This window comes from Strix aluco, chromosome 12, assembly GCF_031877795.1.
Source record: "Strix aluco isolate bStrAlu1 chromosome 12, bStrAlu1.hap1, whole genome shotgun sequence".
Taxonomy (NCBI): Eukaryota; Metazoa; Chordata; class Aves; order Strigiformes; family Strigidae; genus Strix; species Strix aluco.
The window spans coordinates 13,912,485-13,937,899 of record NC_133942.1 but is presented as its reverse complement, the minus strand read 5'-3'; the positions used below and the strand labels follow the sequence as shown (position 1 = coordinate 13,937,899).

The 25,415-nt window shown below is 46.3% G+C and overlaps 2 protein-coding genes across 14 annotated transcripts in view; one reads left to right on the top strand and one right to left on the bottom strand.

The window, feature by feature from the left end:
* Positions 1-25,415, top strand: part of RAB11A (RAB11A, member RAS oncogene family) — a 37,982-nt gene that overhangs the window by 6,237 nt on the left and 6,330 nt on the right. The window contains exons 2-7 of one of the 7 annotated variants that reach the window (XR_012624788.1): positions 2,025-2,220; positions 3,177-3,370; positions 3,876-3,956; positions 18,835-18,887; positions 21,924-21,999; positions 22,839-23,113. Coding sequence is in view for 6 of the 7 variants with exons in the window: in XM_074836857.1 (XP_074692958.1) it covers positions 2,025-2,220; positions 3,177-3,370; positions 3,876-3,956; positions 10,880-11,019 (611 nt within the window). In the remaining variant the exon portion in view is untranslated. Of the gene's footprint in view, positions 1-2,024; positions 2,221-3,176; positions 3,371-3,875; positions 3,957-10,879; positions 12,610-18,834; positions 18,961-19,803; positions 19,892-21,651; positions 21,784-21,923; positions 22,000-22,838; positions 24,769-25,415 lie in introns of those variants that run through there. The other 6 variants (XM_074836858.1, XM_074836859.1, XM_074836857.1 and 3 more) reach the window with 6 other exon arrangements.
* MEGF11 (multiple EGF like domains 11) overlaps positions 15,057-25,415 on the bottom strand; it is a 306,379-nt gene continuing 296,020 nt past the window's right edge. For 4 of the 7 annotated variants that reach the window (XM_074836840.1, XM_074836839.1, XM_074836846.1 and 1 more), the window contains 3 exons: positions 24,837-24,893; positions 17,873-18,079; positions 15,057-17,521 (listed from right to left, as the gene is read on the bottom strand). In XM_074836840.1, the coding sequence (XP_074692941.1) occupies positions 17,361-17,521; positions 17,873-18,079; positions 24,837-24,893 (425 nt within the window). In that variant the 3' untranslated portion in view covers positions 15,057-17,360. Of the gene's footprint in view, positions 17,522-17,872; positions 18,080-19,042; positions 19,226-24,831; positions 24,894-25,415 lie in introns of those variants that run through there. The other 3 variants (XR_012624787.1, XM_074836844.1, XM_074836841.1) reach the window with 3 other exon arrangements.

The window sequence follows — 25,415 nt, the reverse complement described above, 5'->3', positions numbered from 1 at the left end:
TTGTGTAGAAATGTCTTTAGCTGCTGCCAAAGCTAATGCTGGGTGATAGCAGGACTGAGGTGTGCGAAGGGAGCTGACAGCTTTTGCCTCCTAGGAACTTGTTGTTTGTAACGTTCCAGTGAATACAAATATGATGTCATCTAAAACTGTGGCCTCAACCTGCCAAAATAGTATTGAAGAACTTATTTGCCAATGAAAGAGGAAAGCTATGGCAGTTTGCAGGGTGGTGATGGTGCAATTAGGTGCCCTGTCCCCTGCCCAAAGTTTATTACAGTTCAGCATCTTCCGTGCCAGCAGAGCTGTTCAGCTGTGTCAGGGCAGCCGACACTGAACAGTGCTGACCTGTCACGTAGGAAAGCAGAATCCTGTTTGCATTAGCATATGTGCTTGCCACCTACCTGCACTTGTGATCTTCATAAACAGAGGTAGTTAACAGAGCCACTCTGTGCTTTATGCAACTTGGGTAGCTTGGCTGGCTGCGTGCTGTGTCAGCTGGCAGAGGAAGCTGGAAAGATGTTTATTTTGATGAAGTGTTCTCCACGAGGCCATGTTTGAAGCTAGCATTTGCTGCAATTTTCATTTTATGGAGGGTGTTTAAAAGGTGCTGCTCTGCCCTTGCAGTCAGAGAAAATCCCATTTGCCAGAATTGTTTTGCATGATTTAAATAGAAGATGGTGTTCAGAGGTCTGCTGTGTGGTGCAGCAGCAGATGGGAGTATTTGCACTGCTGGACTAAGACTCAGTGGGGGGTTTTCTCATGTGATTGAAGTGTGTTTGGTGCACTCATTCCTCTCTTGTACCATAGAGAATCTTCAACACTGTGTTGCAGCATCTTAAGTGTTAAATGATGTATGTTACTGAGCAAGTATTTCTGGTTTTTTTTCTTTTTAAAAAACAAGTATAGCCGCAGTGGTGGGGGTTTTTTTTGTCACCTGAGCATGTGCTCTTTTGCTTGGACTGGGCTTGGTTCACTGCTGAACTTAAAAGTGATCAGCCTTTCTTGTCAAGGATCTTACTTGTCCTCTTTTTCTTTCATTTCCTTCTGTTACCAATTTGGTATCTTATATTCGTTAAGGGCATAAGATCATACTGAGAGGCTCCAGTTGGTGTGACTCAGGGCTGTGAATGTGTTTCATCCAGTGGCCTGCATCTTGGCAGTGAGTTTTTAGTTACGCTTAAACTTGCACCTTTTAACTCAGCATTACAGGATATTGCAGTGAATCCTCGTGATGCTTTTCTTCCTGTAGGAACTGGACTTTAAACCTCCTAACAATCTCTTGTCAAGCATAGCCAAATCCTTCCAATTAGTTTGCTTGGCACTGGTGCTGTGATGAGTCAAGCTGAGCCGGGGAAGAGAGGGTGGATGGTGGTTCTGAGGCCCAGCGATACCCCAGCAGCATTTTAGAGCAGTTTCAAGCTCTGGCTTAAAGTGGTCAGGAGTCACAGCAGCAGTGAGGGACTGCGGAGGCTGTGGCTCAGCTAAACTGCCCGTCGGGGTGTTGGTGGTCTTGTGGTTTTCTGGGTTTGGTTCTTTTTTTTCCATTCACAAATGGAAACCTCTCTTCTGCAAAGGTACAAAGAGTATAAAATGAAGGCAGAGTCTGCTGCTTGCCCTGTGTTTTGGACTTCTTCAGCAAAACAGATTTCAGTTGCGTGGTGTGGGGTTTTTGTTTTGTTTTTTTAGTTCTAGTGTTGTTACAAAGATGTGAAATCCAAATGGTCCCCAACTTTTGTGGTGACAGTCATGTATATTCTTCCTGGAGGAGAAATGGTTTTCTGTGTTGGGCAAAGGAGACTAAAATGTAACAAAAGTTGATTCGAACAACTGTTCGAACTGCTGGTGAATGTGGCAGCTCTGGTTCTCTAGAAATATCAAGGCTTGGACGTTAGACCCATGATGAGAGTGGTGGTTTTGCCATTCTTTTTCTTCATGCACCATTCCAGAAAATAAATGTTTATTGCAGCTGAATGTCAATGTATTATCTATATCTGGAATCTGATTCTCATGTCATTGTTGTCTTGCAGTTGTACTTATTGGAGACTCTGGAGTAGGCAAGAGTAACCTCCTGTCTCGATTCACTCGCAATGAGTTTAACTTGGAAAGCAAAAGCACCATTGGAGTAGAGTTTGCAACAAGAAGCATTCAAGTAGATGGGAAGACAATAAAGGCTCAGATATGGGACACAGCAGGGCAGGAGCGATACCGAGCTATAACATCAGCGTAAGTGATAGCTTCTATGGCTGAAGAGAAGCTTTTGCTGAGGAGGGTAATTTTGGGCCCTTCCAATTCCTCAGAAACTGTGAACAGGGGGTGTCTGTATTTTATTGTGTAATATCCACAACCTATGGTGGAAGGAAGCTTAAATATTATTCAGCCCTGAAACTTGATATAGTGTGTCCCTGCACATACTGATTTACTTCTCAGTGCTCCCATGATATGTAGCTGGAGGCATTTCAAGCGTAGAATGCAAGAGCTTTGAGAGACTCATTTCAATCCAAGCGATTGATAAAGTAATATCAGTGTTCATGGAGGTTTTATCAGTGGTAACCTAAGACCAGAAAACCCTCCTGTAGCAGCAAGGAAAGGCTGCTCACTTTGCGTGCTTATTTAATTGAAAAAAAACCAGCCATAGCAAAAGCTGGATTTAAGTAAAGCTGGAGGTAATTGTGGGGTGGGAGAACACAGCCTGTTTCTTTTTGAATGCATTACTGTGTGTCTCTCTGATCTGAAAGGAGACCAGCTGTGGTCTTTTGTGAAGAGTTGATCACGTTGACATTTTTCCAACCCAGTGAGTCATTCTAAAGTCTCTCTATCACTGTGGGCTGTGCCTGTACTGCACCCACAGTGATGAGTGGGGGAGAACTTTCAGGAGTGGATCAGAGGTTGAAGGTGACAGTAGCTCCCCACAGATTCCAGAGCTTCATTTTTGGGATACAGGATTCTCCCCACAAACGTGGGGTTTGGCTTACCCCCCAGACTTTGAGCTGTCCCGGCTGCTCTGGTGAGCCTGGGACATAACCCTGGTCTTCACTGTTTCAGGTCCCACATAGCCTGCTTCTGTGTGTTTTTTTGAATAGCTGTCTTAGTAATAACTATTTCCCATTATTGCACAGTAACCTGTCACTTCTAATCATGCTGTTTCTTGCTGGTTTTCTAACATGTCTCTTCACCCACAGGTACTATCGTGGAGCTGTAGGGGCATTATTGGTGTACGACATTGCTAAGCACCTTACTTATGAGAATGTAGAGCGATGGTTGAAAGAGCTGAGAGACCATGCTGACAGCAATATTGTAATCATGCTTGTGGGAAACAAGAGTGACTTGCGCCACCTGAGAGCAGTCCCTACAGATGAGGCCAGAGCTTTTGCAGGTAGGTGAACTCAAAATAACTTCCTAATGCTAACTGTCTGGGGATCTCCCTACCTGGTCTTAGATACAGTAGTCTGCTGGTAGGGGTAAAAAGGAGTGCTGCTGGTGATGTTCTGCAGTGTCACGTAGTTGTGTTTGCTGTTTTTTAATTCAGTCAGAAAGGAAGCCTTGTAGAACAGGCATGCTGATGTGGTTTCAAGAATCAGCCAGAGGCACTTGAAGATTTTAAACCAGGTTTATTCTCTTGCCTGTGCATTGCTTCTCTCTCAGATGCTCACTGGACTGCTCCCTGTGCTTGGGGATGAGTGTAAATCCTAACATTGGTGTTGGGTGGTGTTGCTTTCAGATCATGTAAGGGGGGAAAACCCCTCAACTTCTTACACTTTTTCTTGATACGTGTGTGTCTCATCAGGGAAAATACAAACATAATCTGGTACAGAAGTTCTTCTGGATGGGAAGGAGATATGTGATGTACCCCTCTAATTATAGTATTTCTGTCCACACAGAGAAGAATGGTTTGTCATTTATTGAGACGTCTGCTTTAGATTCTACAAATGTGGAAGCAGCTTTCCAGACTATTCTGACAGGTGAGTCATCTAGTGCTTTGTGTTTCAAGGGGGAAGGGCAGAAGGCTGCTCCGATATGTGGCAAATAAGCATTTCTTTGCCTATAAATTATTTAACATTTTGTTATTTAATCATTCTTCAGAGCCATAAGATTTGGAGTCCAGTTTCGGAGTGTCATAGTTGAAAGGCCAGCCTTGAACTCGGGAATGAATCCTTGTTCACTTTGATCTGCCCCAGGTTTCTAGCCAGCCTGGTTTACATTTCAGTTTCCCATTTGTGTATGGTATAGGGAGTGCCCACAGGAGAGAATTGTCTCATGCAAGCATCAAGTTAAAACAGCCGTTGTTTATCAGGGGAGAAGTCAGTCTAGTTTGTTTCCATTTTTAATGGTGACCATAGCAGTTGCCAAGGGAAAAGGGATGAAAGAGTCGAGATCCTTCCTTTGAGCAATACTGCTACTGGTAGTCTGAGACGCAGTGACTCATGAGCAGCAGGGTAGTCACTGTCATTGCATTTCATAGTCTGGCTGGACTTTTGGCCTCTGTAACATGTGATGGCAGGGAGTGCTGCGGTTTTTTATGCTTTATAAAGTACTTCCTTTTTCTTTAAATCCTTTTTTAGATAGGCAAAACTTGTTAAGACTCTGAGACGTTCAACTACAACTATGTGGGGGACCTTAACTTAACCATGGCTTATAAAGGATAGGGTAGGAATTCACAAATTAGTGTGAAAATCACTGTCATGGGACTTCTACTGCTGTGTACTCCGTCAGCTGTAGTCGGGGCACAGTGGGACAACAGTGGTGTGTGTGGTTTTTGAGCTTTTGTCACTCCAAGCTTTGACAAATGTCTCTCTAAATGTCTAGTCTGGGTCTTCAAAACATCTGAGACACTCCTCTGGTTTGGTATGACTCTGTTCTAGGTGTGCCAGGCAGTCTCTCTGTTTTCTCTGAGTGCCTCCAACATGTTTCCCAGTTGCAAATTTAAACTCCCTCCTTCCCAGTGTAGCATGTGCCAGGCTACGTGATGTGCTTGGTATGAGCAGCAGCCCCACTTCTAAACTGTGTGTCTCTGTTAATCAGATCTCATCACTGTGACATTGGCACCTAGTTAGTTTTGAATTTTTTTTCCCTCTTTGTCAGCTAATGTAGACATTCTTTTAAAAAGACACCAAAAAGGACTTGTTAGCCATACTGAAACATGCAGATGAGGAGGCAGCTAGGAAGTTATTTATTGTAATAAAAGTATAAATTCTGTAGCATTTCTTGAGTTGTTTGAAATGCTTCATGGACACCCTCGCAGTGGAGAGTTGTTAGGCTGCTGGAGTATTACCTGCCTGTGTCATCTGTTTCTTGTCTTGTCCTTAGTTGTACAAGGCTTCTGATAGGTTCTGGTTCTATTGTGTTTTTTACAGTGGGTTCCTAAGCAGTAGTGCTCCTCTCCATATATTAGCAAAAAAGTAAGTGTGGCCATGTTAGATGAATAAACAGCGCATAGGGATGCTTGTCATCTCGCTGCTTCATACAGTGCTGGCTCCAGAGCTTGAGTTTGTTTCCTCTTTAGCCGAACCATGTGGTTCCCTTTTAACTTCAGTGTAGTCATTTGGTTGTAATTCAACATTGCACAAATTAAAAAAAGAGAAGTTACGTTAGCTTATACATTTACTCCCTACATGACTAACTACTAATACCATCAGAGGGTGGATGGCTAAGGAGTGGCTGAATGCGATGGTATCTGGGATGCCTGCTGGCTTTCCTGTTTTATTCCTAAAGGCAGTCCTGTCTAAAATACTGATGAACTTAAACATGGATTTTTTTCAGGAGAAAAACATTTTTATTGTTCACTTGTAACTGCTAAAACCTGACACTTCTTCCTTTATGCATGTGTCCTTGGTAGCCCCTCTCGGGAGTACCTAGACTGAACTTTGAGGTCAGATTCTGGCCAAACGTGCTGTGTGTAACGTAGAACAAAGCCTTGTTGCTTGCTCTGTCAGTTTTCAGAGGGAATTGGGACTCTCAGATGAAGGTTAATTAACCTCTATACTTGTTCAGCACCAGCACTAATAAAACAGAACTGGAAATATATCAGACGTTGTTTATCCCCTCCCAGGGTGGCTGTTGGGCTGTCATAGTCCATATAAACTGGTCACCTAATTTCTCCTGTCTCCTGTTGGACCGTTCTGTTCTCTAATAGTGATGGCTGCAGGGGTGGAAAGTTTCTTGCGTGCCCTGGGCTGCTGCCTTACTTCCACAGAGCTGTGAGCTCAGACGATACGCTGCCGTTGCCATGGGGAAGCAGTTCACCTCTTGGGCACAGGCTAGGCTGTTTCTTTATCTCTCCTCACATGCTTCCAACAGTACCTTTTATTCCAGAAGTTATTTTGGATTCTAATTCGTGGAGGTTTGATTTTTTTTTTTCCTTTGCTTTAATTTTTCTATAAGGTAGAGCAGTCTGTAATGGGAGAACAAGTGATTAAAACTTGCCCTCGGTGGACTCTGGCAGATTGTTGAGGCTGTTGCTTTTCCACAAACGTCAATGTTCCCTGCACGCTGCTGTGACAGTATTTTGGGTAAAGAGCTCTTGGGTATGCGGACAGGATCCTCGTTCAGGCGGGGTTGGTTCAGCTGTGGTGGAAGGAACACTTCTGCTGATTAGTGGGCATGTGGCTCGCTCCAGACAGGAGCTCCTGTTTCAGGGAGATAAAGATGAAGTAAATAATGCATTAGCAGCAGGTTGGCTCCATCTTGGCTGTGACTGGCATGCTAAGGACGAATGTTCTGCCAATAAACTTCTCGATAACACTTCACAGCTGGCTTTTTCTGTTAATGATTTGCTTTGAAGGAAAGAAGGGAGCAGTCATCTGAGGAATGTGGTTTTCAGAGTGACCCTGCAGAATCATGGATAGTCTCTATTTGGCAAGGCTGCCTCCAAGCGCAGTGCCTGTGGGTGGAACGCTCACTGTCCTTTGAAGAAGGAAGTTGGTAAAGCCAAGAGGCTTTGCCACAGGCTGTGAGTGGAGGTGGCTGACAGAAAGGGCAGGGTGCTGCTCCTCCAGCTCTGCTGGGATCTGTAGTGCTGGGAGCTGCCCTGCAGAGACATCCCAGCCGCTCCCGATGCCTTTCAGACAGCTGCTTGGACCTCTCCTGAACAGGGTGTCGTGACTAAAGTCTGTAGCAAGATTCCTTTCTTCTCCAGCCCCAATGAAGCTGCTCTGGCTGGGCCTGTGCTGGAAACTTGAAGAGTACTTCCCTTGAAGTGAAGCAGGGTCTGTGTTAGGCTCATCCACACCTCGATTCTCAGATTAAGCCACTTTGAATAGATGGCTTTGGGCATGGGAAATATGAATCTATTATAGTACAGCCTAAGTGACTATGTGATCTGCTGTTGTTACAGGTGGAAGAAGGGGGAGAAAACTTTTCTTTCCTCTCCCTGTATTACAGAGGACTTCTAGAGGGAGGTTTATCTTATATCTAGTGGGCTTCCTGTCCTGCTGTGGATTCCAGATGAGATTTTGGGGACCTTTTCCTTCTGTGGCTTAAAGTAATGGTCCCTGTCCAAATTCTTCCCTTGCAAGATGTCTAGACTTCAAGGGCTGATTGTTGTGCACACAAAGCTGCTTTGTATCATCTGGCAAGTAGGAGAGACTGGTATTATAATCCTAGCCACTGTGAGCATTCACAGCAGGATAAAGCATCCTTAAAGTAAACTGGAGTCTGCCTCCGTTCCCTGCCTGGCTCTGTGCTGTCTCTGTTTCTGTACTGCATTCTGCTGCCGTTTCATCTCTTAAGGAATCCCATCTCCAAGGAAACAACATCACAGAGCATTAACATCAAAAAATCTAGGGATTTCCTCTCTTGTTAGCTCCATACACCTGAAAATGAATGAAATGCTAGTGCAGACTGAGCAGTCGAGGACTGGACAAGCTCCTCCTAGCCAGCAGTGTCACTTTTTCCCAGCCCTCTTACAGCACAAGGCCTGTCTTGCACAGTTACTGATTATGCACGGATGCATTCTGCTGAATGTGCTCTTAATAAGGTCTCATTCAGTTACTGAGCAGAGCACAGAGTGTAGTGTCTTCATTAAAAAGCGTGTCTTCATCAGCTTGGCATTTCTCTGTGCCGACCAGTTTCAGCGTAGGCTTTGCTGCTGGGCATTTTGCCCCAGCGAGAGCAGGTTTAAGCTGTTCCCACCTCCCCTTTCAGGCCAGCACAGCTGCGTGTGGTGAGGGAGTTTGCAGCTGATCCTGTGAAAGGCAGGTTTTACCCATTTCGGCTTTCATCTGGGGCAGTACGCTGTGGCTGCACAAAGGTTTGCACTGCAGAGGAGGGACAAGCAACAGTGAGCCACAAACTTGGGGCTGTGGCAAGTTGATTCAAGCAGCACAGCTGCTAAATGTCGTTGCAGGACTGCTGGGGAGGCTGTGGAAGTATGTTCCCAGAGTCAGAAGGGATAGACCCTTTCTCAGCATAGAAGTCAATGCTCTTAAGATTGTCTTTAAGGCTTCAGGGCTGTTAAGTGAGGATCTTTGCTGTCAGATGTTATACAGAGGGCACCCTGCTGCAAGTCCTTGCTTACAGGGGTGGAGGAAGTGTGTGACAGCTTGTGTTGGTGACGTGTATGAACTTGTTCAGGAAGTTCTCTGGAAAACTGAGAATTGCTGCTGCGGAAGGTGCTACTGAAGAGTTTCAGAGATGGCAACTTCTCCTGTTGAATGGGAACAGGCAGTGTTCTGCTCTTGGAGGTAAACTGGCTGTCCACCCTGAGCTGGGGCAGGGTAGTGGAGCAGAAAACTTGTCCTGAGGAACACAGAGCAGATCTCTTCCAGCCATGCTCCCTCACTTGCGCACACAGGCACTCCGCTGAGCATTGCTTGAGCATTGTGGAGTGCCTGCCACATGGTGAAGCTGATCTTTATCTGAAAATTCCCACATGGGGTTGCAGGTGGCTTTAGAGATCTGATTTCATGGGATTCACTTCACTTGTGAAGTTGTTTATGTGTAAGTCTGAAAAGAAGAGCGAACTCCAAGGGGTGAAATCAGAAAATCCTTTTATGTGTGCAGCTTGTTTGGTTGCCTCAGTGACTTGATCTGTAACTGAATGTGTACGTAAAATCCATTTTTCTGAGCAGTTTCTCCCTGTCTGAGCTATCAATTTGGAGGCAGATTCTTTCAAAGTGCCACTTGCAAAGGTTAACGTTCCTTGCACAGTCCATAGACACAGCACTATATCTACATGAGAGATTTTTATTTTGCCAGCAGTCCCACGAATGCATGCAGCTCTGCTCTTCCTCTTCCTGGGGAACACTTGCACTCTGTTTGTGTTGGCAGCTTAAATCAGTGCAGGCTTGTTGCATCAAGGTTTTCAAGCCTTGTTTGTCAGGGATCCCTTGTAGCTCCTCGATGTTCGCTCTTCCCATTGTCATAAAAGCAGGCGTGGAGCTGCATGATCAGCCCTTGGCAGCAGAGGGGAACCTCTCTGCGCAAGGTTACTTAATTTCCAGCACTGAAATGATGTCAGGAAGTGCACTAAGCAGCAGCTTGTTAAAATTCTGAACAAAAGCTACTCACTAATGACGGATTTCTGGTAGAACAGACGGTTCGGGGTCAGGTGGGGTGTGTGTTTGGACAGTCATTATCCAGCTGATAAGAGACTTCAGCCCTCCAGAAGAACTTGGGCCTTTGCTTTCTTTGGCCAGTTTGTGAGCTGTGCTCTTCCCCGCTCTGCTCTGTGGGAGGAGTGAGGTGCAGACACCCTCCTCTCCTTCAGCCTGGGCTTAGCTGAAACCTCAGGGCAGGGCAGTGAGCTGGAGCATGCAAATCAGCTGTGGGCATCCCCTCCCTTCTCTCTGGGGCTCTGCTGCTTGGCAGCGCTGGGGTATTTGTTGCCAGCACGCTTTTCGTGCAAAGTAGAAGATGTGATGTTGTCATTTCAGTCGGCTTTTTGCTGAATCTGAAACACTTTCAAACTTTTTTTGTTAAACTGTTTAGCAATCTCATTCAAAAAAAAAACCAAACCAAACCCACCAAACCTTCAATGGTTTTTAAAACTCAAATTTGCAAGTGAGTTCCCCATATTCTATTTTTGGTATCCTTTATTTCCTTTAGGGGGGGTGAAGTGCTACAAGTGCCATACTCTTTTCTTCTGTGCAGCTGAAGTGCTTTTGTAGCTACTCTGAGTTTGTACAGCATGTGCCATTGGCCACTAACAAATCCCAGGAAGCTGGGAAAGCTCCCAGTGCAGGTGTGGAGCATTCCCCTCCTGGCAGCGTCCTGGGGAAGGCACAGGAGTTTAACCCGTGCTCTCTGCTTTATGCTGGGGTTTCTTCATCTGGAGTCCACATTTCTTCTTCATAATTTTGAAGTTTAGCTACGCTAACAGCCATTTTTGTAAAGGGATTTGTGTGCTGCTTAAGGGGCTGAGTCTCCACTTTTGGGCCCCAGTCAACCTTTTCTGAAGATTTAAAACTACTTGGACGATAGGCAAGGTATTGTACGTGATAGGCATGCTGAGAGAGAAGAAACTGCCCTCACAGTCCTATCAGGGAGAGACATTTTGGGTGGTTCTTTTTAATCCTGCTGTTGTCTGTGGATACATCAGTAAACATGTGACCACTGTCCTCAGAGCCTGAAGAACCATCAGAAGGAATTGATGGGACACATAGCTTCTGATTCCTAGCAAAAAAATCTTGTGAGTTCTGTCCATTTATAACTCTTATCTCAAGGGAAGTAAAACAGTGGTTAAACTAATTTCTTTTGCAAAAATGTTTTTCTGAATACAGAAAGCCTCACAGCTGAACTTCTTGTGAAAGCTTCCGTGGATTACCTATATAGTTCCAAAACAATGGGAGATCTTTGTATACCTTTATGCCTGGTTTTCCCCAGGTTTAACTTCCTGATGGTGTTTTGCCGGTGTACAAATAATGACTAGCTCTTTCTCACCTTCCAGAGATCTATCGTATTGTTTCCCAGAAGCAAATGTCCGACAGACGTGAAAACGATATGTCTCCAAGCAACAACGTGGTTCCCATTCATGTCCCTCCAACCACTGAAAACAAACCAAAGATGCAGTGCTGTCAGAATATATAGAATTGTTCACTCTTTCCTAAAAGGCTGTGTATATTCCCCAGGTCCAAGATTTAAATATATTTGTAATTCTTGTGGTTACTTTCTTGTGTTTAGTTACTGCTTATTCCTTCTGAATTTCTCCATGTCTTAACCACTTTGATTTCAGTGTTTATAAATCTATTGCTTCTATGTGGCTGCAGTATTTTCCCAACACCAACTTGTCGGTTTGGGTTCAGTAAATTGTTTGGATCTGAGCTGATCTCTTTCCAACAGGATACCCGCTAGTCAGAGCACAGATGCCTTCAGTGAGCACTTGAAGATGTTATTCTGCTCCTCGCAAAACAATTACTGTCAGGTTAACTAGGAAAATATCTCTGGGCAGGATAATCTTTCCTTGTCTTAAGGTGGTGTATACTGCATCTAAAGCTTGATGAAATGCCCGTTGCTCTGAAGTGCAATTTTAATGTAAGTTAAATGTGTTTGGCTACATCTTCAGATTGTCAAGTTAAGGATTTTTTTATAGAATATTATGGGGGAGAAAAGAGAATTTCTTGTGAGCAAGCAGCAGGGTTCTTGCTACCTGTGAATGCGCTTTTGTGGTTTGGCACCTGCTGCAGAGGAGGTTGTGATGTGAGACGGAGCAGCCGGGGGGACGCTGGTGGGACCCCGGGTGAGGGGCCTCTTACGAAGAAAGCAAAAGCACGAGCTGCATAACTGGTGAAGGGTCACTCTGACACTGGAACCTGCAGCGTGGTTTTGTGCTGCCTTAGACTTGGCCTCCGCAGTGCTGGTGGTATCAGGATTTGAGGATGCCTGTTTTCCTTCATGGTACACAGACTTGAAGGGTGTTGTCACGTATTATATATCACATTTATTAATACATGCCACGTATATTAATATATTCAAATACTTCAGTTGATGAATCAACGACTTCCACAACCTGGTCTTAGTTTGCAGTTCCATTTCATCCTATTTTTAACTTATTCCAGTGGTTTGGTGGATGTTCTTTAACAAAAACATCTGGAGTAGTTTTCCTGCTGGATGCCTTCCTTTGGTGGCCTGTCGCTCCGTACAAATCATCTGTTCGACTCGCTTGTTCAGGGATACGTGAACTGTGCCTTCTGTCCCTGCACTCGCTGCATCTCGCCCCGTCTGTGCTGTTCCCAAACACCTCATTAATACTGAGATTTGGGGGCTATAGGCACTGAATTTCCACAGTATTTAAAAGAACTATTTGTTGTATAAATGCCTGCAGTTATTTATACAATTACAGGGACGGAATTGATTGCAGGGGACGTTTCTCAAACTCTGATATGACCCGCTTGGAACATCCAAATCTGGGCAGGCACTACCAGCTGCGTTTCGTACCCAACCTTTCTGTCTTGCGGTGCTCATGATGTGTAAGGCACACGGAAGGCATTGCTGTAGTCGGTCACTTGTTTTTTTTAATCCATTTCTCCTCCTAGTATTAGTTCTGAAGATGCTATTTTGATCTGTTTGTAAATTACTTTGTATTTTATGCATGTACTGTACCTTGATTCATTATTTTTTTAGATTGATTTAAAATATATTCATTCATGATTCTAATAAAGAATTACAGGGGACGACTCACTATGGTGTTGGGTGCACTTTTTGGGAGAATGGGGGTTTGACCTGAATGTTTTTACTTACTGGCAGCTAGAAAGCTTCTTGGAACAGGCTGTGAGAAGACGCTGGAGTGGAAGTACCCCCAGAAAAGGAACTGAAAGGGTCATGTAACACAGTTGCTGCCTTCACTCAGAGCAGCCTGCAGCTTTCTGGGGCTGCTGCAGGTCATGGCCAATGACAGTTTGGCAGCTTCAGGAAGCTTTTATGCTCTGAAAAGTCTGTGGGTTCACTCTAGTCAAACCTCTGAATAGCTTTTACAAACCTGTTTGTTATTTTGTTGTTTTTTTTTTTTTTTTTTCCCCCACGTTGCCACCAGTAAGAAAATCCAGTGAGACATCAAACTACTGCCTTCTACAGCAAATGATTTCAGCTTTTTGATCCTTTTGGTGTCCTGGGCTGTGTTCCTGGCAGGCTCGGGGCAGAGCACAGGGGGCAGCACTGGTGGCTCTGAGGACAAAGGCAATTTAGGGCCTTTTAGCACTGCAGGAGAGTCAGGATGAGGTGTAAGGCTGGGCCCTTGCTCTAGGAGCTGCTCTCACAGCACTTTCTCTGGCCAGACTAGAACATATTTGGAATTAAGCAAATTACTGGGACAGCCAAGTTCTAAATTTGTCAGCTGGAAATGCAGGATGAGTTTCACTTCGCTTCCTTTTCTGCCTCGTGTAAGCAGGCAGCTCCATTCAGCTGTCACGTCAGGTTTGGATTTCGTATGGTTTTACACAAGACGCTTCCTTCTGCAGCAAACGCACCCAAGCGAAGCCTGTGGGAGTGCACATAAATCGCTGTTGGAGGCCGGGGCCGTCCCCACCCCATGCAGAATTTGCATGTGTGCACGTGCTTCTTCCTTCGCCTTGCAGCAAGCGGTGCTGTGTTTGGGTCCTGGGCAGCTGTGAAATGGCTGCGGGGGCTGTTAGAAAAAGAACGACTCCAATTTTTTATTTCCCCACCAGAACTTTAATCATAAACAGGCCTTAGGCCGTGCAAAACCTGATTTTGTATTTGGGAACTGCTGTGACGCAGAACGTAAAATTTTCATGCAAGAGTTCGCAAAGCCTTCCTAAGCTATCGCCTTCTAAAGCAAAATCAAATGGTGGGTGTACGGAGAGGTAACTTCTGACCTGGTAAAGCCTTTGTCTGGGGTTTGTGGTTTTGTGCTGCTTTTTCCTGGCTAAGCCTGGTGGTGCTGGGCCAGCGGATCCGGCTGGGTGACACTCCTGGGACAAGAAGGTACTTCACAAAGTGCTTTGGGAGAGACAATGCAAAACACTGTTCCATCTGAACACTGACCCAACGGGGTATTGTTCCCGTTCAGTGGCTGATTAATCATTCTTTTCCGTAATTGGCATTACTTCTGTGCTGAAGTGTCTTTTCTCTGCTAATAGGAGACAACTGATTATAACAGAGACTGCTCTGGGGCCCTGAAATGAGCTCTTCGAGTTTCTGGGAACTCTGTATAATAGTGCAAGATTGGCTTTGCTTGCCAAAAGCTTTTGCTGTCATTTACATATTTGAAAGTCCCAACCTTACCAACTAGGAAGCTGTTCAGCGAGCATCGGTGGTTCTTGTTTGATGGGAGTTGAGGTTCTGACTCTTAAGCAGAAAGGACATGGGATTGTTCTGATTTAAAGACATTTTTATTAAGCTAGAATTACTTATTCCATCAGTTCAAACCTGATGAATTTCCAGCCTTAAATAGCTTATTGAGCGTGGCTTGTCAAATAAGAAGATTACATGCTGGGCTCTAGTTAACAAGATTTTTAGAAATACGAAGCACAAATATTGAAGGAGCTTCAGTCTGTAGCAGTCCGCTGTGTTGCCTGGGGGTCGTTAATTCTGAAGGTGTTTCTGCTGCCAATCTGTGCTGGCGATTTATTGGTGAGGCTCCCGGGGAGTGCTGTCAGACCCACCGAGGCAGCTGCTGCGTGTCCCGTCTCTCACTGCTGGCTGCAGGAGGGCAACTGCATTAGGCTGGCTCCTCCAGTGCCTGCCCCATGGCACAGCTGCCTGCTCCTGGCACAGAGCGCTGCCACAGCACCCCCTGAAAATCAGAGAGACCCTGATGTCGATGCTCACCCCCCATTGCTCTCTGTAGGTGTGCATCACGGGGGGGCTTGCTCAGACCCGCTGAGGTTAAACTGCTGAGGAGCTGTGAGAAAGGTGCACACAGAGCCAGTTAGGTTTTGGTTTAAAGCGAGGCCTTACTTGAAATGAACTCCAAATTACAGTCTGAATTACAGCATTGTGTTTTCTGAGAAATTCTGCAACTTCTGGCTTGTAAACCTGGTGCCTGTGGGATTTTGTCGTTGAAGGGGGACAACTCCTTCGTGGCCAGCCCCATCGCCTGGCGAACTCGGACCTGAACATGGGCTGGAAGTTTTAGTCTGTGAATGAGTACGTTTGAGAAATACACACTGAGAGAAATTCAATTTATTTTGTACAAGGTAGAATACCTTCGCACAGTGAACAAATATATTACAAATCTGTCTTGCCTTAAAAAAGTATTGCCATTTTGGTGCCTATTTCCTAAGGTAATGCTAATATACAAGAAGGTACTTTTTTTTTTGTTGGGTTTTTTTTGTTTGTTTGTTTTTCCTGTTAAGCTCTATGCATCCATTGGATTTGGTTTGAAAATCCAGCTTTGAAAAAAAAAAAAAAAAAACACTGAGCACATCTCTGCTTTCTGGAGTCTCATCGCAAACTTTACAGCAACACACACAAACATCAGTCAGGACGGCAGCTGAGACTGCTTGTGCTAGGTGTCAAGGTGGGTCTCTAACAAGAGTGTGCCTTATGGAGCTGCCTTTCTCTTCATATTTTTGAGGTAAGTCTTTCTATTAACGTACATAAAATATGTTCCTACTGGCCCTACAAAATAATTGTCTACTTACATCTCAAATAAGGCTTTCCTGGAAAATAAAATTCCTATTGCTGATCAGTCATTGCCCCCATGCACACATGCAGCATTCGTGTAACTACTGATGCATTATCCTGCAACGTGAAGATCTGCTGCTCTGGAAGCCTGGGGGCCCTCTGGGCTCCCCTCGCCCGTCTGGCTTTGCGCAGAGGGGTTCGGAGCCAACTGCCCGCCGGGCTCCCGGCTCCTCCAGCAGCGCCTCGCCGGGGCTCCCCACGCCCCAACACGGGCCTGCTGCCGCCGGGCTGCCGCGGCTCCGCACCGCCATGCCAGGGGCTCGGTCCCTGGGGTGAGGGCTGGGCCCCACAGGGGTGTCCTGAGTGATCCGGAGCTGGGATCAAGCCGCTGCCCCCGAACTGGAAGGCTCCTCTTCCCAGTCCCCTAGACCAGCAGGTTAGGTGAGCGATCATGCTTTGAGCAACTGATTGGTGCTGGTTTTGTTCTCTTCTACTTCCATCAGAATGGCGAATGTGCAACAGAATTTTTTTTTTTTTATATTTAAGAGGCAATCAACTTGCTACTTCCACGTTTGCCTAATAAAATTACATACTTAGAATCAATACTATTTCATGCTCAAAATCTACAAGGAACTGCTTAACGGCAAGTATTCTACTTTCTAGGTCAATAAAGACTACAAAAAAAAAAAAAATCATGGTGGCTTAGTCCAAAACTTTACCGTGGGCCAACCCCTTGATAATTACTTCACAAACAGCTGCTGAAAAAGAAAACCCAGTTTCAGCTCAATTTAATGACATTTCAGGTAGAATCATCAACGGATAAAGTTGCACTACATGGTAATGCATATCAAATTAAAGGGTGTCATAAATGGCATGCTGTTAAGTGAATCATGATGGGATGGTTTGTAAAGATGGTCGAGAGAAGCCGACGTGTCAGCTTTAGGAAAGGAAACCGAACCAGGGTTAGTGTGTGCAAACCTGCAGTGTCCCAGGGAAGTAAATGAAGCTGCATCAGTTTACACTGCTTGACAAATCCGGTGGTTTTATCTAACAAAATAGAAGCTGTATAAGGAAAATTAAAGTCTATCTGTGCCAATCAAAGTACTTTATAGCTTGTTAAAAGTGTGGTAAGCTGGGTGTGAGACTCATTGTTGAAACTCAAGTCCTTAGCAAAGATCAGTGGACATTTGCCAAGATTTTACCTTTTAAAAGCTGCACAGAATGTGTCTGTGTTAATATTCCTCAACTCAAATATCCTGGTACTGAATATAAAGATGAACATCTCAGTGCTAATTACCAAGCACGATCTGCACAGGTTGCACGTGGTGAGGGCAGTGAATGAGGTTTCCAGACAGTGAAATGACAAGTTTCCCTGCTTTCGTTCAGAAAAATGTCCATTTCCATGACAAAGATGTAAAATACATTCCAGCGTATTCCTAGTCACCTTGTTTCTAACAGTAAAAGGTTTCTTGATGCAGTTGGTAGAAATGTACATCTATAAGTCCTTCTACTTAGCATTTGTGTTTTATTTTACAGCAAAGCCAGGGTTAGAATACACACCATGGAGAGTTTTGCCTGGAGCATGTAGACGCCTTCCTGGGGTGACGTACTCCAGTCGCGCGTGGAGGAGGTTCTCGTTAGTTCCTGTTACCCATATAAAAATGTCTTTATAAATAACATCATGCAGCAGCAGTTGGCCCAAGCTGATGTTGTGTTACGTTAGGTCCTTGCGTAAGACAGTCTGAAGTCCCGTCAGCATCCTGCAGCGCAGAAAAGGATTGTCTTCTCTTTTGCTTCCTCAAAGTTCGTGTTTGCAGCACAGTGCACCAGGGAAGTTCATCCCTTTAAGACTGCTTGTCCCAAGATGGCCCGTGCGTCGGGCTGTGCCTTACGGGGAGGAGGTCGTAGTGACTAGGAATGTGACTGTTCCTAGGCAGGTCGTATGGATTTTGGAGGTAACTGGCACTCCGACCGCGGGCGTCTTGGACCACGCTGACGGTGGGCTCTGGGGAAGCAAAGAAAACTGGGTTATGGTAACTAGCAGCGCTCCCAAAACTAGTTGTATTTTGTCACAAGCACAGAACATCAGCTTCCAAAACCATCTCTTCCCCTCGCAGCTTTACGGGCAGCGCGTGGGGCAGAGCAGGGAGAAAACCACCAAACAGATCCAAGGGCAGGTAGTTCCCACAGCCCTGCAGATAATGTCTTCAAAAGAGCAACGCTGCTGCACTTTCCAAATCTGGCAGCAAGGACAAGCCCGTGTGCTACTTGTGTCGGGAAAGGGAAAAAAAAAATCAGCACCTACAATAAAAACACCAACAGTTGGAACAGACCTTCTGCCTCCCGCCCCGCTTACCAACTTCGTAGATGTTTTTATTGGCTGTCGATGAAGTTGGCATTTCTGAATATGGGGACTCCCTGTGACCAGGCGATTTCATTTCCACGTAGCTGCTCTCGGAGTGTTTGCATGTTAAAATGGGGGGGTCTTTAATGGTGGCGTATGGGTTTTCGCTGCTGTTCAGAGAACAAGTGCTGGAGCTGCACACAGATTCTTTCATATAATCTGCAAAACAAGAGTGGAGTGTGCGTGTTAGAGTTGTTAGCTTGCTTAGGTTAATTACAGCTGAACCTCTGCAGGAAGGGTGGGGGGGACAAGGGGGCAGGGGGGTAAGGAAGATCCTTGAAGCATCCAGCACAGACACCCGACACTTGTGCTCTGGGTGTGTCCAGACCATTGCATCCACAACTCACTAGCAGGAAAGAAATAAAAACCTGCTCGATACCGAAGGTTTTCCTGTAAAAGGTTCTAGTTGTTCATTACTGCAATATTTAATTGGAGGTGGCAATCCTTTCCGTCCCTCCCCCTGATTCCTAAGGAGCTACGTTTTAATCCCACTTCACCTGCCCCACAGACCCACGCATGCGGCCGTGGCGAGGCGGCTCTGCAAGCAGGACCTTCTGCTGGTCCCTGGCCTGCTGGGCCAGCTACAGGGTTAAGTGTCCCGGGGGCTCTGGCCAACATCAAATGCCGTATGTTTGAATGCAAAACATTTCCAGCAGGGTTAGAACTGCATCAGTGCAGCACATGCACGTGTGTCCCCTGAGAGCTCCGGTTTCTGGGGCTATTCAGCTCCAGGAGAAACCGACTTCTTCATCTTCCCACTGCCATTAAGACTGGGAGGAGGCTGCTCCTGCTAGCAGGGAACGCTTGGGTTTCCACGGGGGGGGGGGGCCAAGCCTCCATCTGAGCCTCGCTTTTGCTTGGCCTTTTTTTTTTGCCCCCCGTCGCTCTAGACATCTACTGCTCCTCTCCCCTAGGCTGGAGAAAACAGGAGATGGTGACGGAGGAGGCACTACATGGGGAGAACAAGGTTGGTGTGCGAGTTGTAACCACCGGTCTCCCCTGTCCGTGACCCTGGCTGGGATAGGCCAGCGTGCTGCAAGGTACAGTGCCAGTCTTGCTTTAAAAATAAAAAAAAAACAATAGAGAATAAATAGGTCTTAACATTGACATTCAAGAACGTGCCATTGCTGCTGTGTGCATCCTGCTGGGCAGTGCCATTAATTTAGTATTAGAGCGATGCAATGAAAGATGAGGCATTTTCTTGTGCTGGGTTACAGTACAAAGGCAGATCCTGGTATATATGAAATACTCCCGGTGAAATAGCGGGACTTGCAAAATAGCTGCAATCCCAGCTGCCCCCGCTATCTAGTATGGGAGACAAAAAGAGAAATTCAGGTTAAGAAATAGACAGACAACAAGATATCGCTTCTCCTTTACAAACCTCGTCTCTGTGCCTAGCCGCCCCATCCTGCTAACTCACTCCTCAGGTTCGCCTCGCTCTGTGGTGCGATACTCCCTCCGTCAGCTCTGGGGTTGTGTCTGTGTGTCTGTGTGTGTCCATCAGCCCCCGGGCCTGGTGCCCTTCATCTTGGCTCAGCTGGGGATAGCCCTGAGCCGCCGGCGGCCCGAGCAAGGTATCAGGTTGTGCCCCGCGGCCTGCAGCAAGCTGTTGCATTTCTGTGCTCCAGTTTAGTGATACGAGCAAATCTGGAGAGTTCTCAGCTCTCAGGGTGAATGAAACCAGCTTGGTAGGAAGCTCCACTGCAAAGCAAAGCAGCTGGACCATGCTGGGACCATCAGGGATGTGAGGGCTAGCAGAGGTCCTGGCATCAGTGCAATGTTTAGTGATAAAATTAAGAAATTTGTCTGACTTCAGCCTGGGTGAGATTAACAATGCCTTTGCTTCAAAGTAAAACACGTCTGTTTTGGTACATCACAGGAGATGGGAACCAAAGGAATGCAAATATTCCCCAGCTGCTGGCAGCAGGGTTTGGCCCTCGAGCTTCACCAACCCCATCCCGGTACAGGCAGGTCGGTGAAAATCTGTCCCGTCCTGTCCCTCTAATGAGCAAGACCAAAGGGTTGCGCACATGAGCCAGCTCAGCGTTATTAGCTTTTGCTATGAATATGACTTAAATTAAGGTGCCACGCAGTCTAGGTTCCGTTACTGTTTAAAGGTGAGGAGACAACAGACAAAGACTAACAAAGTCTATAATAAAATTAAAATCTTTAGGCTAAAATACCTGTGCTGTGTGGACTGGTGTTTTCTCCAGTCCCTGGGCAGGTTGTACATGGGTGAACTGTCTCATGTGGGCAAGAAACTGAAAGCTCCAGGCACTGCAGGAGCACTCACCACTTCAGGGACATAACCCCGATGAGGGGGAGAGACTCGGCCCTGAGGCTTTTATTTCCTCCTTAGCCAAAAAAAGGCTCAGCTCTACCTGCCAGCAAGTTACAGCTTCCTCTGGCTACGAGGAGTACGTAGTGCTCGTTAGGAGAGCCTGGGCAGCCTTCCATAAGCCAGCTCTAAATTTTGGGGTGAGAGGACAGGAAGACAGTGGCAAACTTGCTTCTCTGCCTCAAGCCGTGCTGCTCACGGGGAGGAAGGCAGGAGCTCGCAGAAGGTGTCAGCGTGAGCAGGTGCCTGTGGCTCTCGGACCGTGTGAGGCCGAGCGGGCAAAGTGAGCTCCATGTGTGAGTGTGAGGCTGCCAGCGCCCTGAGAGTCCGCTACAAAGCACTCCCTGTCAGTACCATGGCTGGGAGGGAACAAATCAAACCAGAGCTGGGTTTAGATTCATAAAATGTAGATTATAAAAGACTGCTGGCTGGTACTGTGAAAAGGGGAGAGAGTGAGCAGTCCCGCTCCTGCGGTGCTGTAGCAGGCAGGTGAATAGCTGCGTGGGTCAGTGCTGGTTTGTTTATGGAAGTGGGCACATCAGAGCGAGCTGGCATAGGCAAAAATCCCAGCACATCATATGTTTTATTACATCCAGCTCAGCTACTTTTATCTTCCTAAGCTAAAATTCACCTGTACTGCTGCCAGGGCTGACACTACCCCCCAGGCAGGTGTCCCTCAGGCTGTAGCCGCAGCACCAGCCCTTCCTGTCCCAGGAACCTGTCAGCAAATACCAGTGAAATACCACTTGGGCTGCCCAGACTCATTTGGCCTTTCCCAAGAATTGCCTTTTCCCAGAAGAAATTGAGAAACAGCGCGCCTAAGAGCCGATTCCCGCTGACGTAAATGGGAACTCTGTGTCTAGCTGGGGATTAGCCCCTTCGCTCTGGATACAGTATAATTTATGGAGCACCAGTGTATGTTTGGTAACGTGCTATACACCAGGGAGTCATTAGCCCACAAGACATATTATGCGCAAGATTGTGGAGAATTTAACTCTAAAAGATGTAGAAGCATCTGAGTTACTTCATTATTGAGGTAATTTGGGGATAATTAAAAAGTCTGGCATCGATTGTCAGATTTCATTTCCTGACTTAAATTTCACCCAGAACAAATGTATTTAGAAATTCTCAGACCATTCACCCTGCAGGCCATGTGTGAGCTCTGGCGAGGCTGCCTCATCATCCTCCCCAGGCCCACGGGCTCTCGGGGAGGTGCAGAGCCCAGCCCGACCCATGGCACTGCCACCAGCAGCGCTGGCACTCGCTGTAAGCGCTTGATCAGCTGGACACACTAGAGAAGTATGGGGAATATGCTCTAATTTTGAAGTCCCTGTCTTCTGTGTTGCCTGGATACCAATCACCAGACCTTTGAAGGTTTTATTTTTATTACCAGGGACTGGAAATGTACTTGTCCCTCCCACAGACCGGGTTCCTCTCTTTTGCCCTGAATAGCCTCTGGCATACAAATGACAGCCTTGGTGCCTACTGCCACGATTGAAGTGCTAATGAAATATGATGTACACAGGTAAAACACGCTCTCCTACTATTTAATCACATTTATGGATGACGTTCAGTGTAGCGTGCCTTTCTGGCTGCTTTATTAACCTGGCTAACCTTCGCTGCTGCAGGACAGTAGCATAGTGATGGCTTATTGCTGCTTTTCAGGGTGACACAGTTGTGGGGACACATTCCTGCACAACAAACAGATGAACCACACTGCACCAAGGCCCACTTCCCTGAGGTAAGTGCATTAGTGTTTCTAACTGCTGGGATTTTGCTGGCTATTGTGCAAAGCATAGGGGTTTTTCCTTAAAATGTTAGTGCCTGAGGTCACATTATTCCACCCGTGCATCAGCATTCATTTAAAAAAAAAAAACCCTAAGAAATAGAAAAGGACTCAGCTGCAAGGAAAAGCTTGGAACTGGTATCACTGAATACCACGCACAGGAAAGAAACTGCTCTAAAAACCTTGTGACAGTTCAACCACTGTCACCACGTGCCACGGGGCTCCATGCTGGCACCCTGGCCTCCAGCCCCTTGCTGCCCCAACAGACTCCTGCTGCTTCACCAACGCTGCGGTGTGAGCCGGGCTGGTCTGTGGGTGACCTGGCAAACACAAACCGGCCGTGCTTAACCCCCTGGGCCTCCACTAGCAGCATGGCCACTGCATTTCTAGTGACAGATCACAAAAGGGACACCCCTCTCCCGGCTGCCGTGTGCTGGGGACAGCCTCCAGCCAGGCCAGCGCGGAGCAGGGGCTGCAGAACTGCGGGCTCTGGTCTCCTCAGAGGAGAACTGGGGGAAGCAGGGGGTGGACCAGGTCCATCACAGCCTGAACTCAACCTCAGGGGCCCCCCATGCCCCCTCCCTGCAGTGCATCCTGTGCAGTGCAAGCTTTCTCCAGTTAGACCTGGCACACACTGATGGGAAAAGACATCATCTTTAAACTGCGTAAAAGTATATAAAAACAAAGCACCCGCCTGCCAAGTCTTTTTGCTGACAGAATCCAATTGCTTGGGACTGGGAGTTTCTTTTATCTGAATGATCCAGCCTAGCAGATGCCCTCTCTCCATCTTTCAGATGAATTTGGCTAGTCAGGGCCAACGCAAGACCTGGCAGGGCGAGGAGAGCTGCGCACTGAGCATCGGGCACATCACCCGGCTCCTTCTGCTGGGAGACTCATCTGGGATGAGAGCACCCACGCTGCTGCCAGAGCCCCAGCACTGCCTGAGCCCAGCAACTGACCTTCAGAGCGGGCTGTCAGAGAGCCTTAGCCATCCAAAGGCAGATGCTTCTGAGACATCTCAGCTGTTAACTACCTGCAAGGAAGCTACCGAAAATCCCTGGGAAGTCAGGTGTGTCCCCATGTCCCCAGCACCCTGCCCTTGCCAGCGCCAGCCATGCCCGTCTGCAGCAGCTGAGCCGCCACAAGGGAACACATCAACGTTCCTGACATGGCTTTTGGGCCTGATTTTTCAATTCATAAGGAGAGAAACATGTAAAGAAAATGGCTCAGATCCTAAACAATAAACAAAATATGTAGCAGCAGAAAATACACTTCACAGTTTGCTGTTACTGTAATTCTTTTTCTCTTGTTCACACCGGTTTCCCACGCTCTGTGTGACTGTGTCTATGGATGGGAGTTTCTACTTAGTGTGTTCAAAGCAGCTTTTTAACTTTGTAAACACAGTAATTTAGTTTAATCTTGAAATTAATAGTTGCATGTAAAGAGAACAACTAGCTATACTATAATAAGATTCTTTTTCTGAAAAAGAGAATCATTGAAGTAGCTGAAACCAGCGGATTGAGTCAAATATACATATGTAACCCTTTTAATATTTTAAATTCAGCTTTATCAGGAAAGACTCGGTCATGGACTATTGGTTTCCTTTGGTGATTCTGTTTGATAAGGTGACGTTTTAGCAAATATTATGTCACTTTATTTTGTAAGCAGCAGCTACGAAGTGATTAGTGTTCTCTAGGGCTGGTTATAATCTAGTCATTGCTTTTTATGTGGACTAGCTTTCAATATTCCTTGTTAGTTCAGATAAAGGTCTTGCTCTGTAGCACCTCAGCCATGGCAGACCAGTGGGTGTCCTGAAACCAGCTCTGTGTGAAGGTACCATTTTCCCCATTACTCAGCCACTACCAGCTCAAGGACATTACAGAAAGAGGCTGTGCAGTATTCACCTCCTCAGCTGATGGAGGGACATTCCCAGCTGGTGTGTACAGACACAACAGCCTTGAATTCAGCTCAAGGACCTCACCCTGCAACCTGCCTATTCCCAGTGAGACAGACTCCTTGCTCTGTCTTCTGGAGCACAGGCCCAGTGTGCCAAACCCCGGCCCAGTCAGTCAGGAGCTTGTGGGGACCACTGTGCCAAGTGGTCTTGTAGTCTGTACCTAACTGGAATATCTTGAATGTAAACCTGGAGGACAACTGAAATCTAAAATCATTGGGCCTTGTGCTCATGACTCATCTATGATCCCTTTTTAGAACTGCCCCGAAGTCAATGCCCATTAATTGCTTCATGCCAGCATGACTGGTTAATGTACTGAGTGAGGTCTTTTCTCAAGCTCTGCTATAAATCTCTTTCAGCAAAGGCCACATAGCAGGGTCAGCTTGTTTTCCAGTGGCTTTTTTTAAGCTCAGGATGGCCAAGAGCCTTAGGGAGCCACAACTTAGCAGGCATACGCACCAGTCTATCGTCAGCAACTGCCACCAGAAAGCCCCTGTAGGATGGCCAATAGGTCCTAAAAGAGCTTCCCCTGGCCAGACAGCTCCACCTGCACCTCCTGCCCCTGCAGCAAAGCCCTCCCTTTTTGTCTTTATGCTGCTTTGCTGAGCCTATGGCCTTGTAAAGACTTGCATCCATAATTCATGGACCCCAGACATCTGGCTCGGAGTCAGGAGTGCTGCCAGCTGAGCCACGCAGGCATATTTTGTAGGTAATTGCTCTGTCCCTTTCTGTCTCTGCATGGCCACTCTCCCGGGTGCTCGGGTCTCCTATCTCACCTCTTCTACGACACCCTCCTCAAACTCTTTGCCAGGGTGGCTGCAGGCACTGGATACCATACCTTTGAAGCTTTTTTCCATTATGTATGTGTTCTGACGTCTATCCATCCCACAAGCACCTGCATAAAAATGATATATAATGGAAAACAAATAAATATTTATGTAAATTGGATTGCTTTGACTACTGAGCAGCATATATTCTTTCCTCTAAATTGTACATCAAGGTCCTCATTTAGGGAGGCTCTTAAGCACATCCTCAGCTGTAAGCATGCGCTAAGCTTCAGTGGGGATTCTGTGCATGCCTAAAATTATGCATATGCTTAAGAGCTTCCTTTCCAGGGAGGGCTTTCCTGAAGCAGGGTACTGCTCGTTACCAAGAACAGCTATTCATCAGAACAGAAAAAAAAAATCATCTGCTGATACGTTCATTACTGAAACACTGGGTTGGCTTGGTAAAAGAAGCCTAAAACATATCCTTTCAAATCTGAGTCCGCAGGTTACTTTACATCACTCTGTGACTAATTTTAGGCTTGCTTTCATTTGTGGATAGTATGTTACTTAATTCACAATCTTAAATTCTAGAATGTGTGCAATCTTTCTACATTACCTAATATGATTTTGCTTATAAATTTGCACAGTTC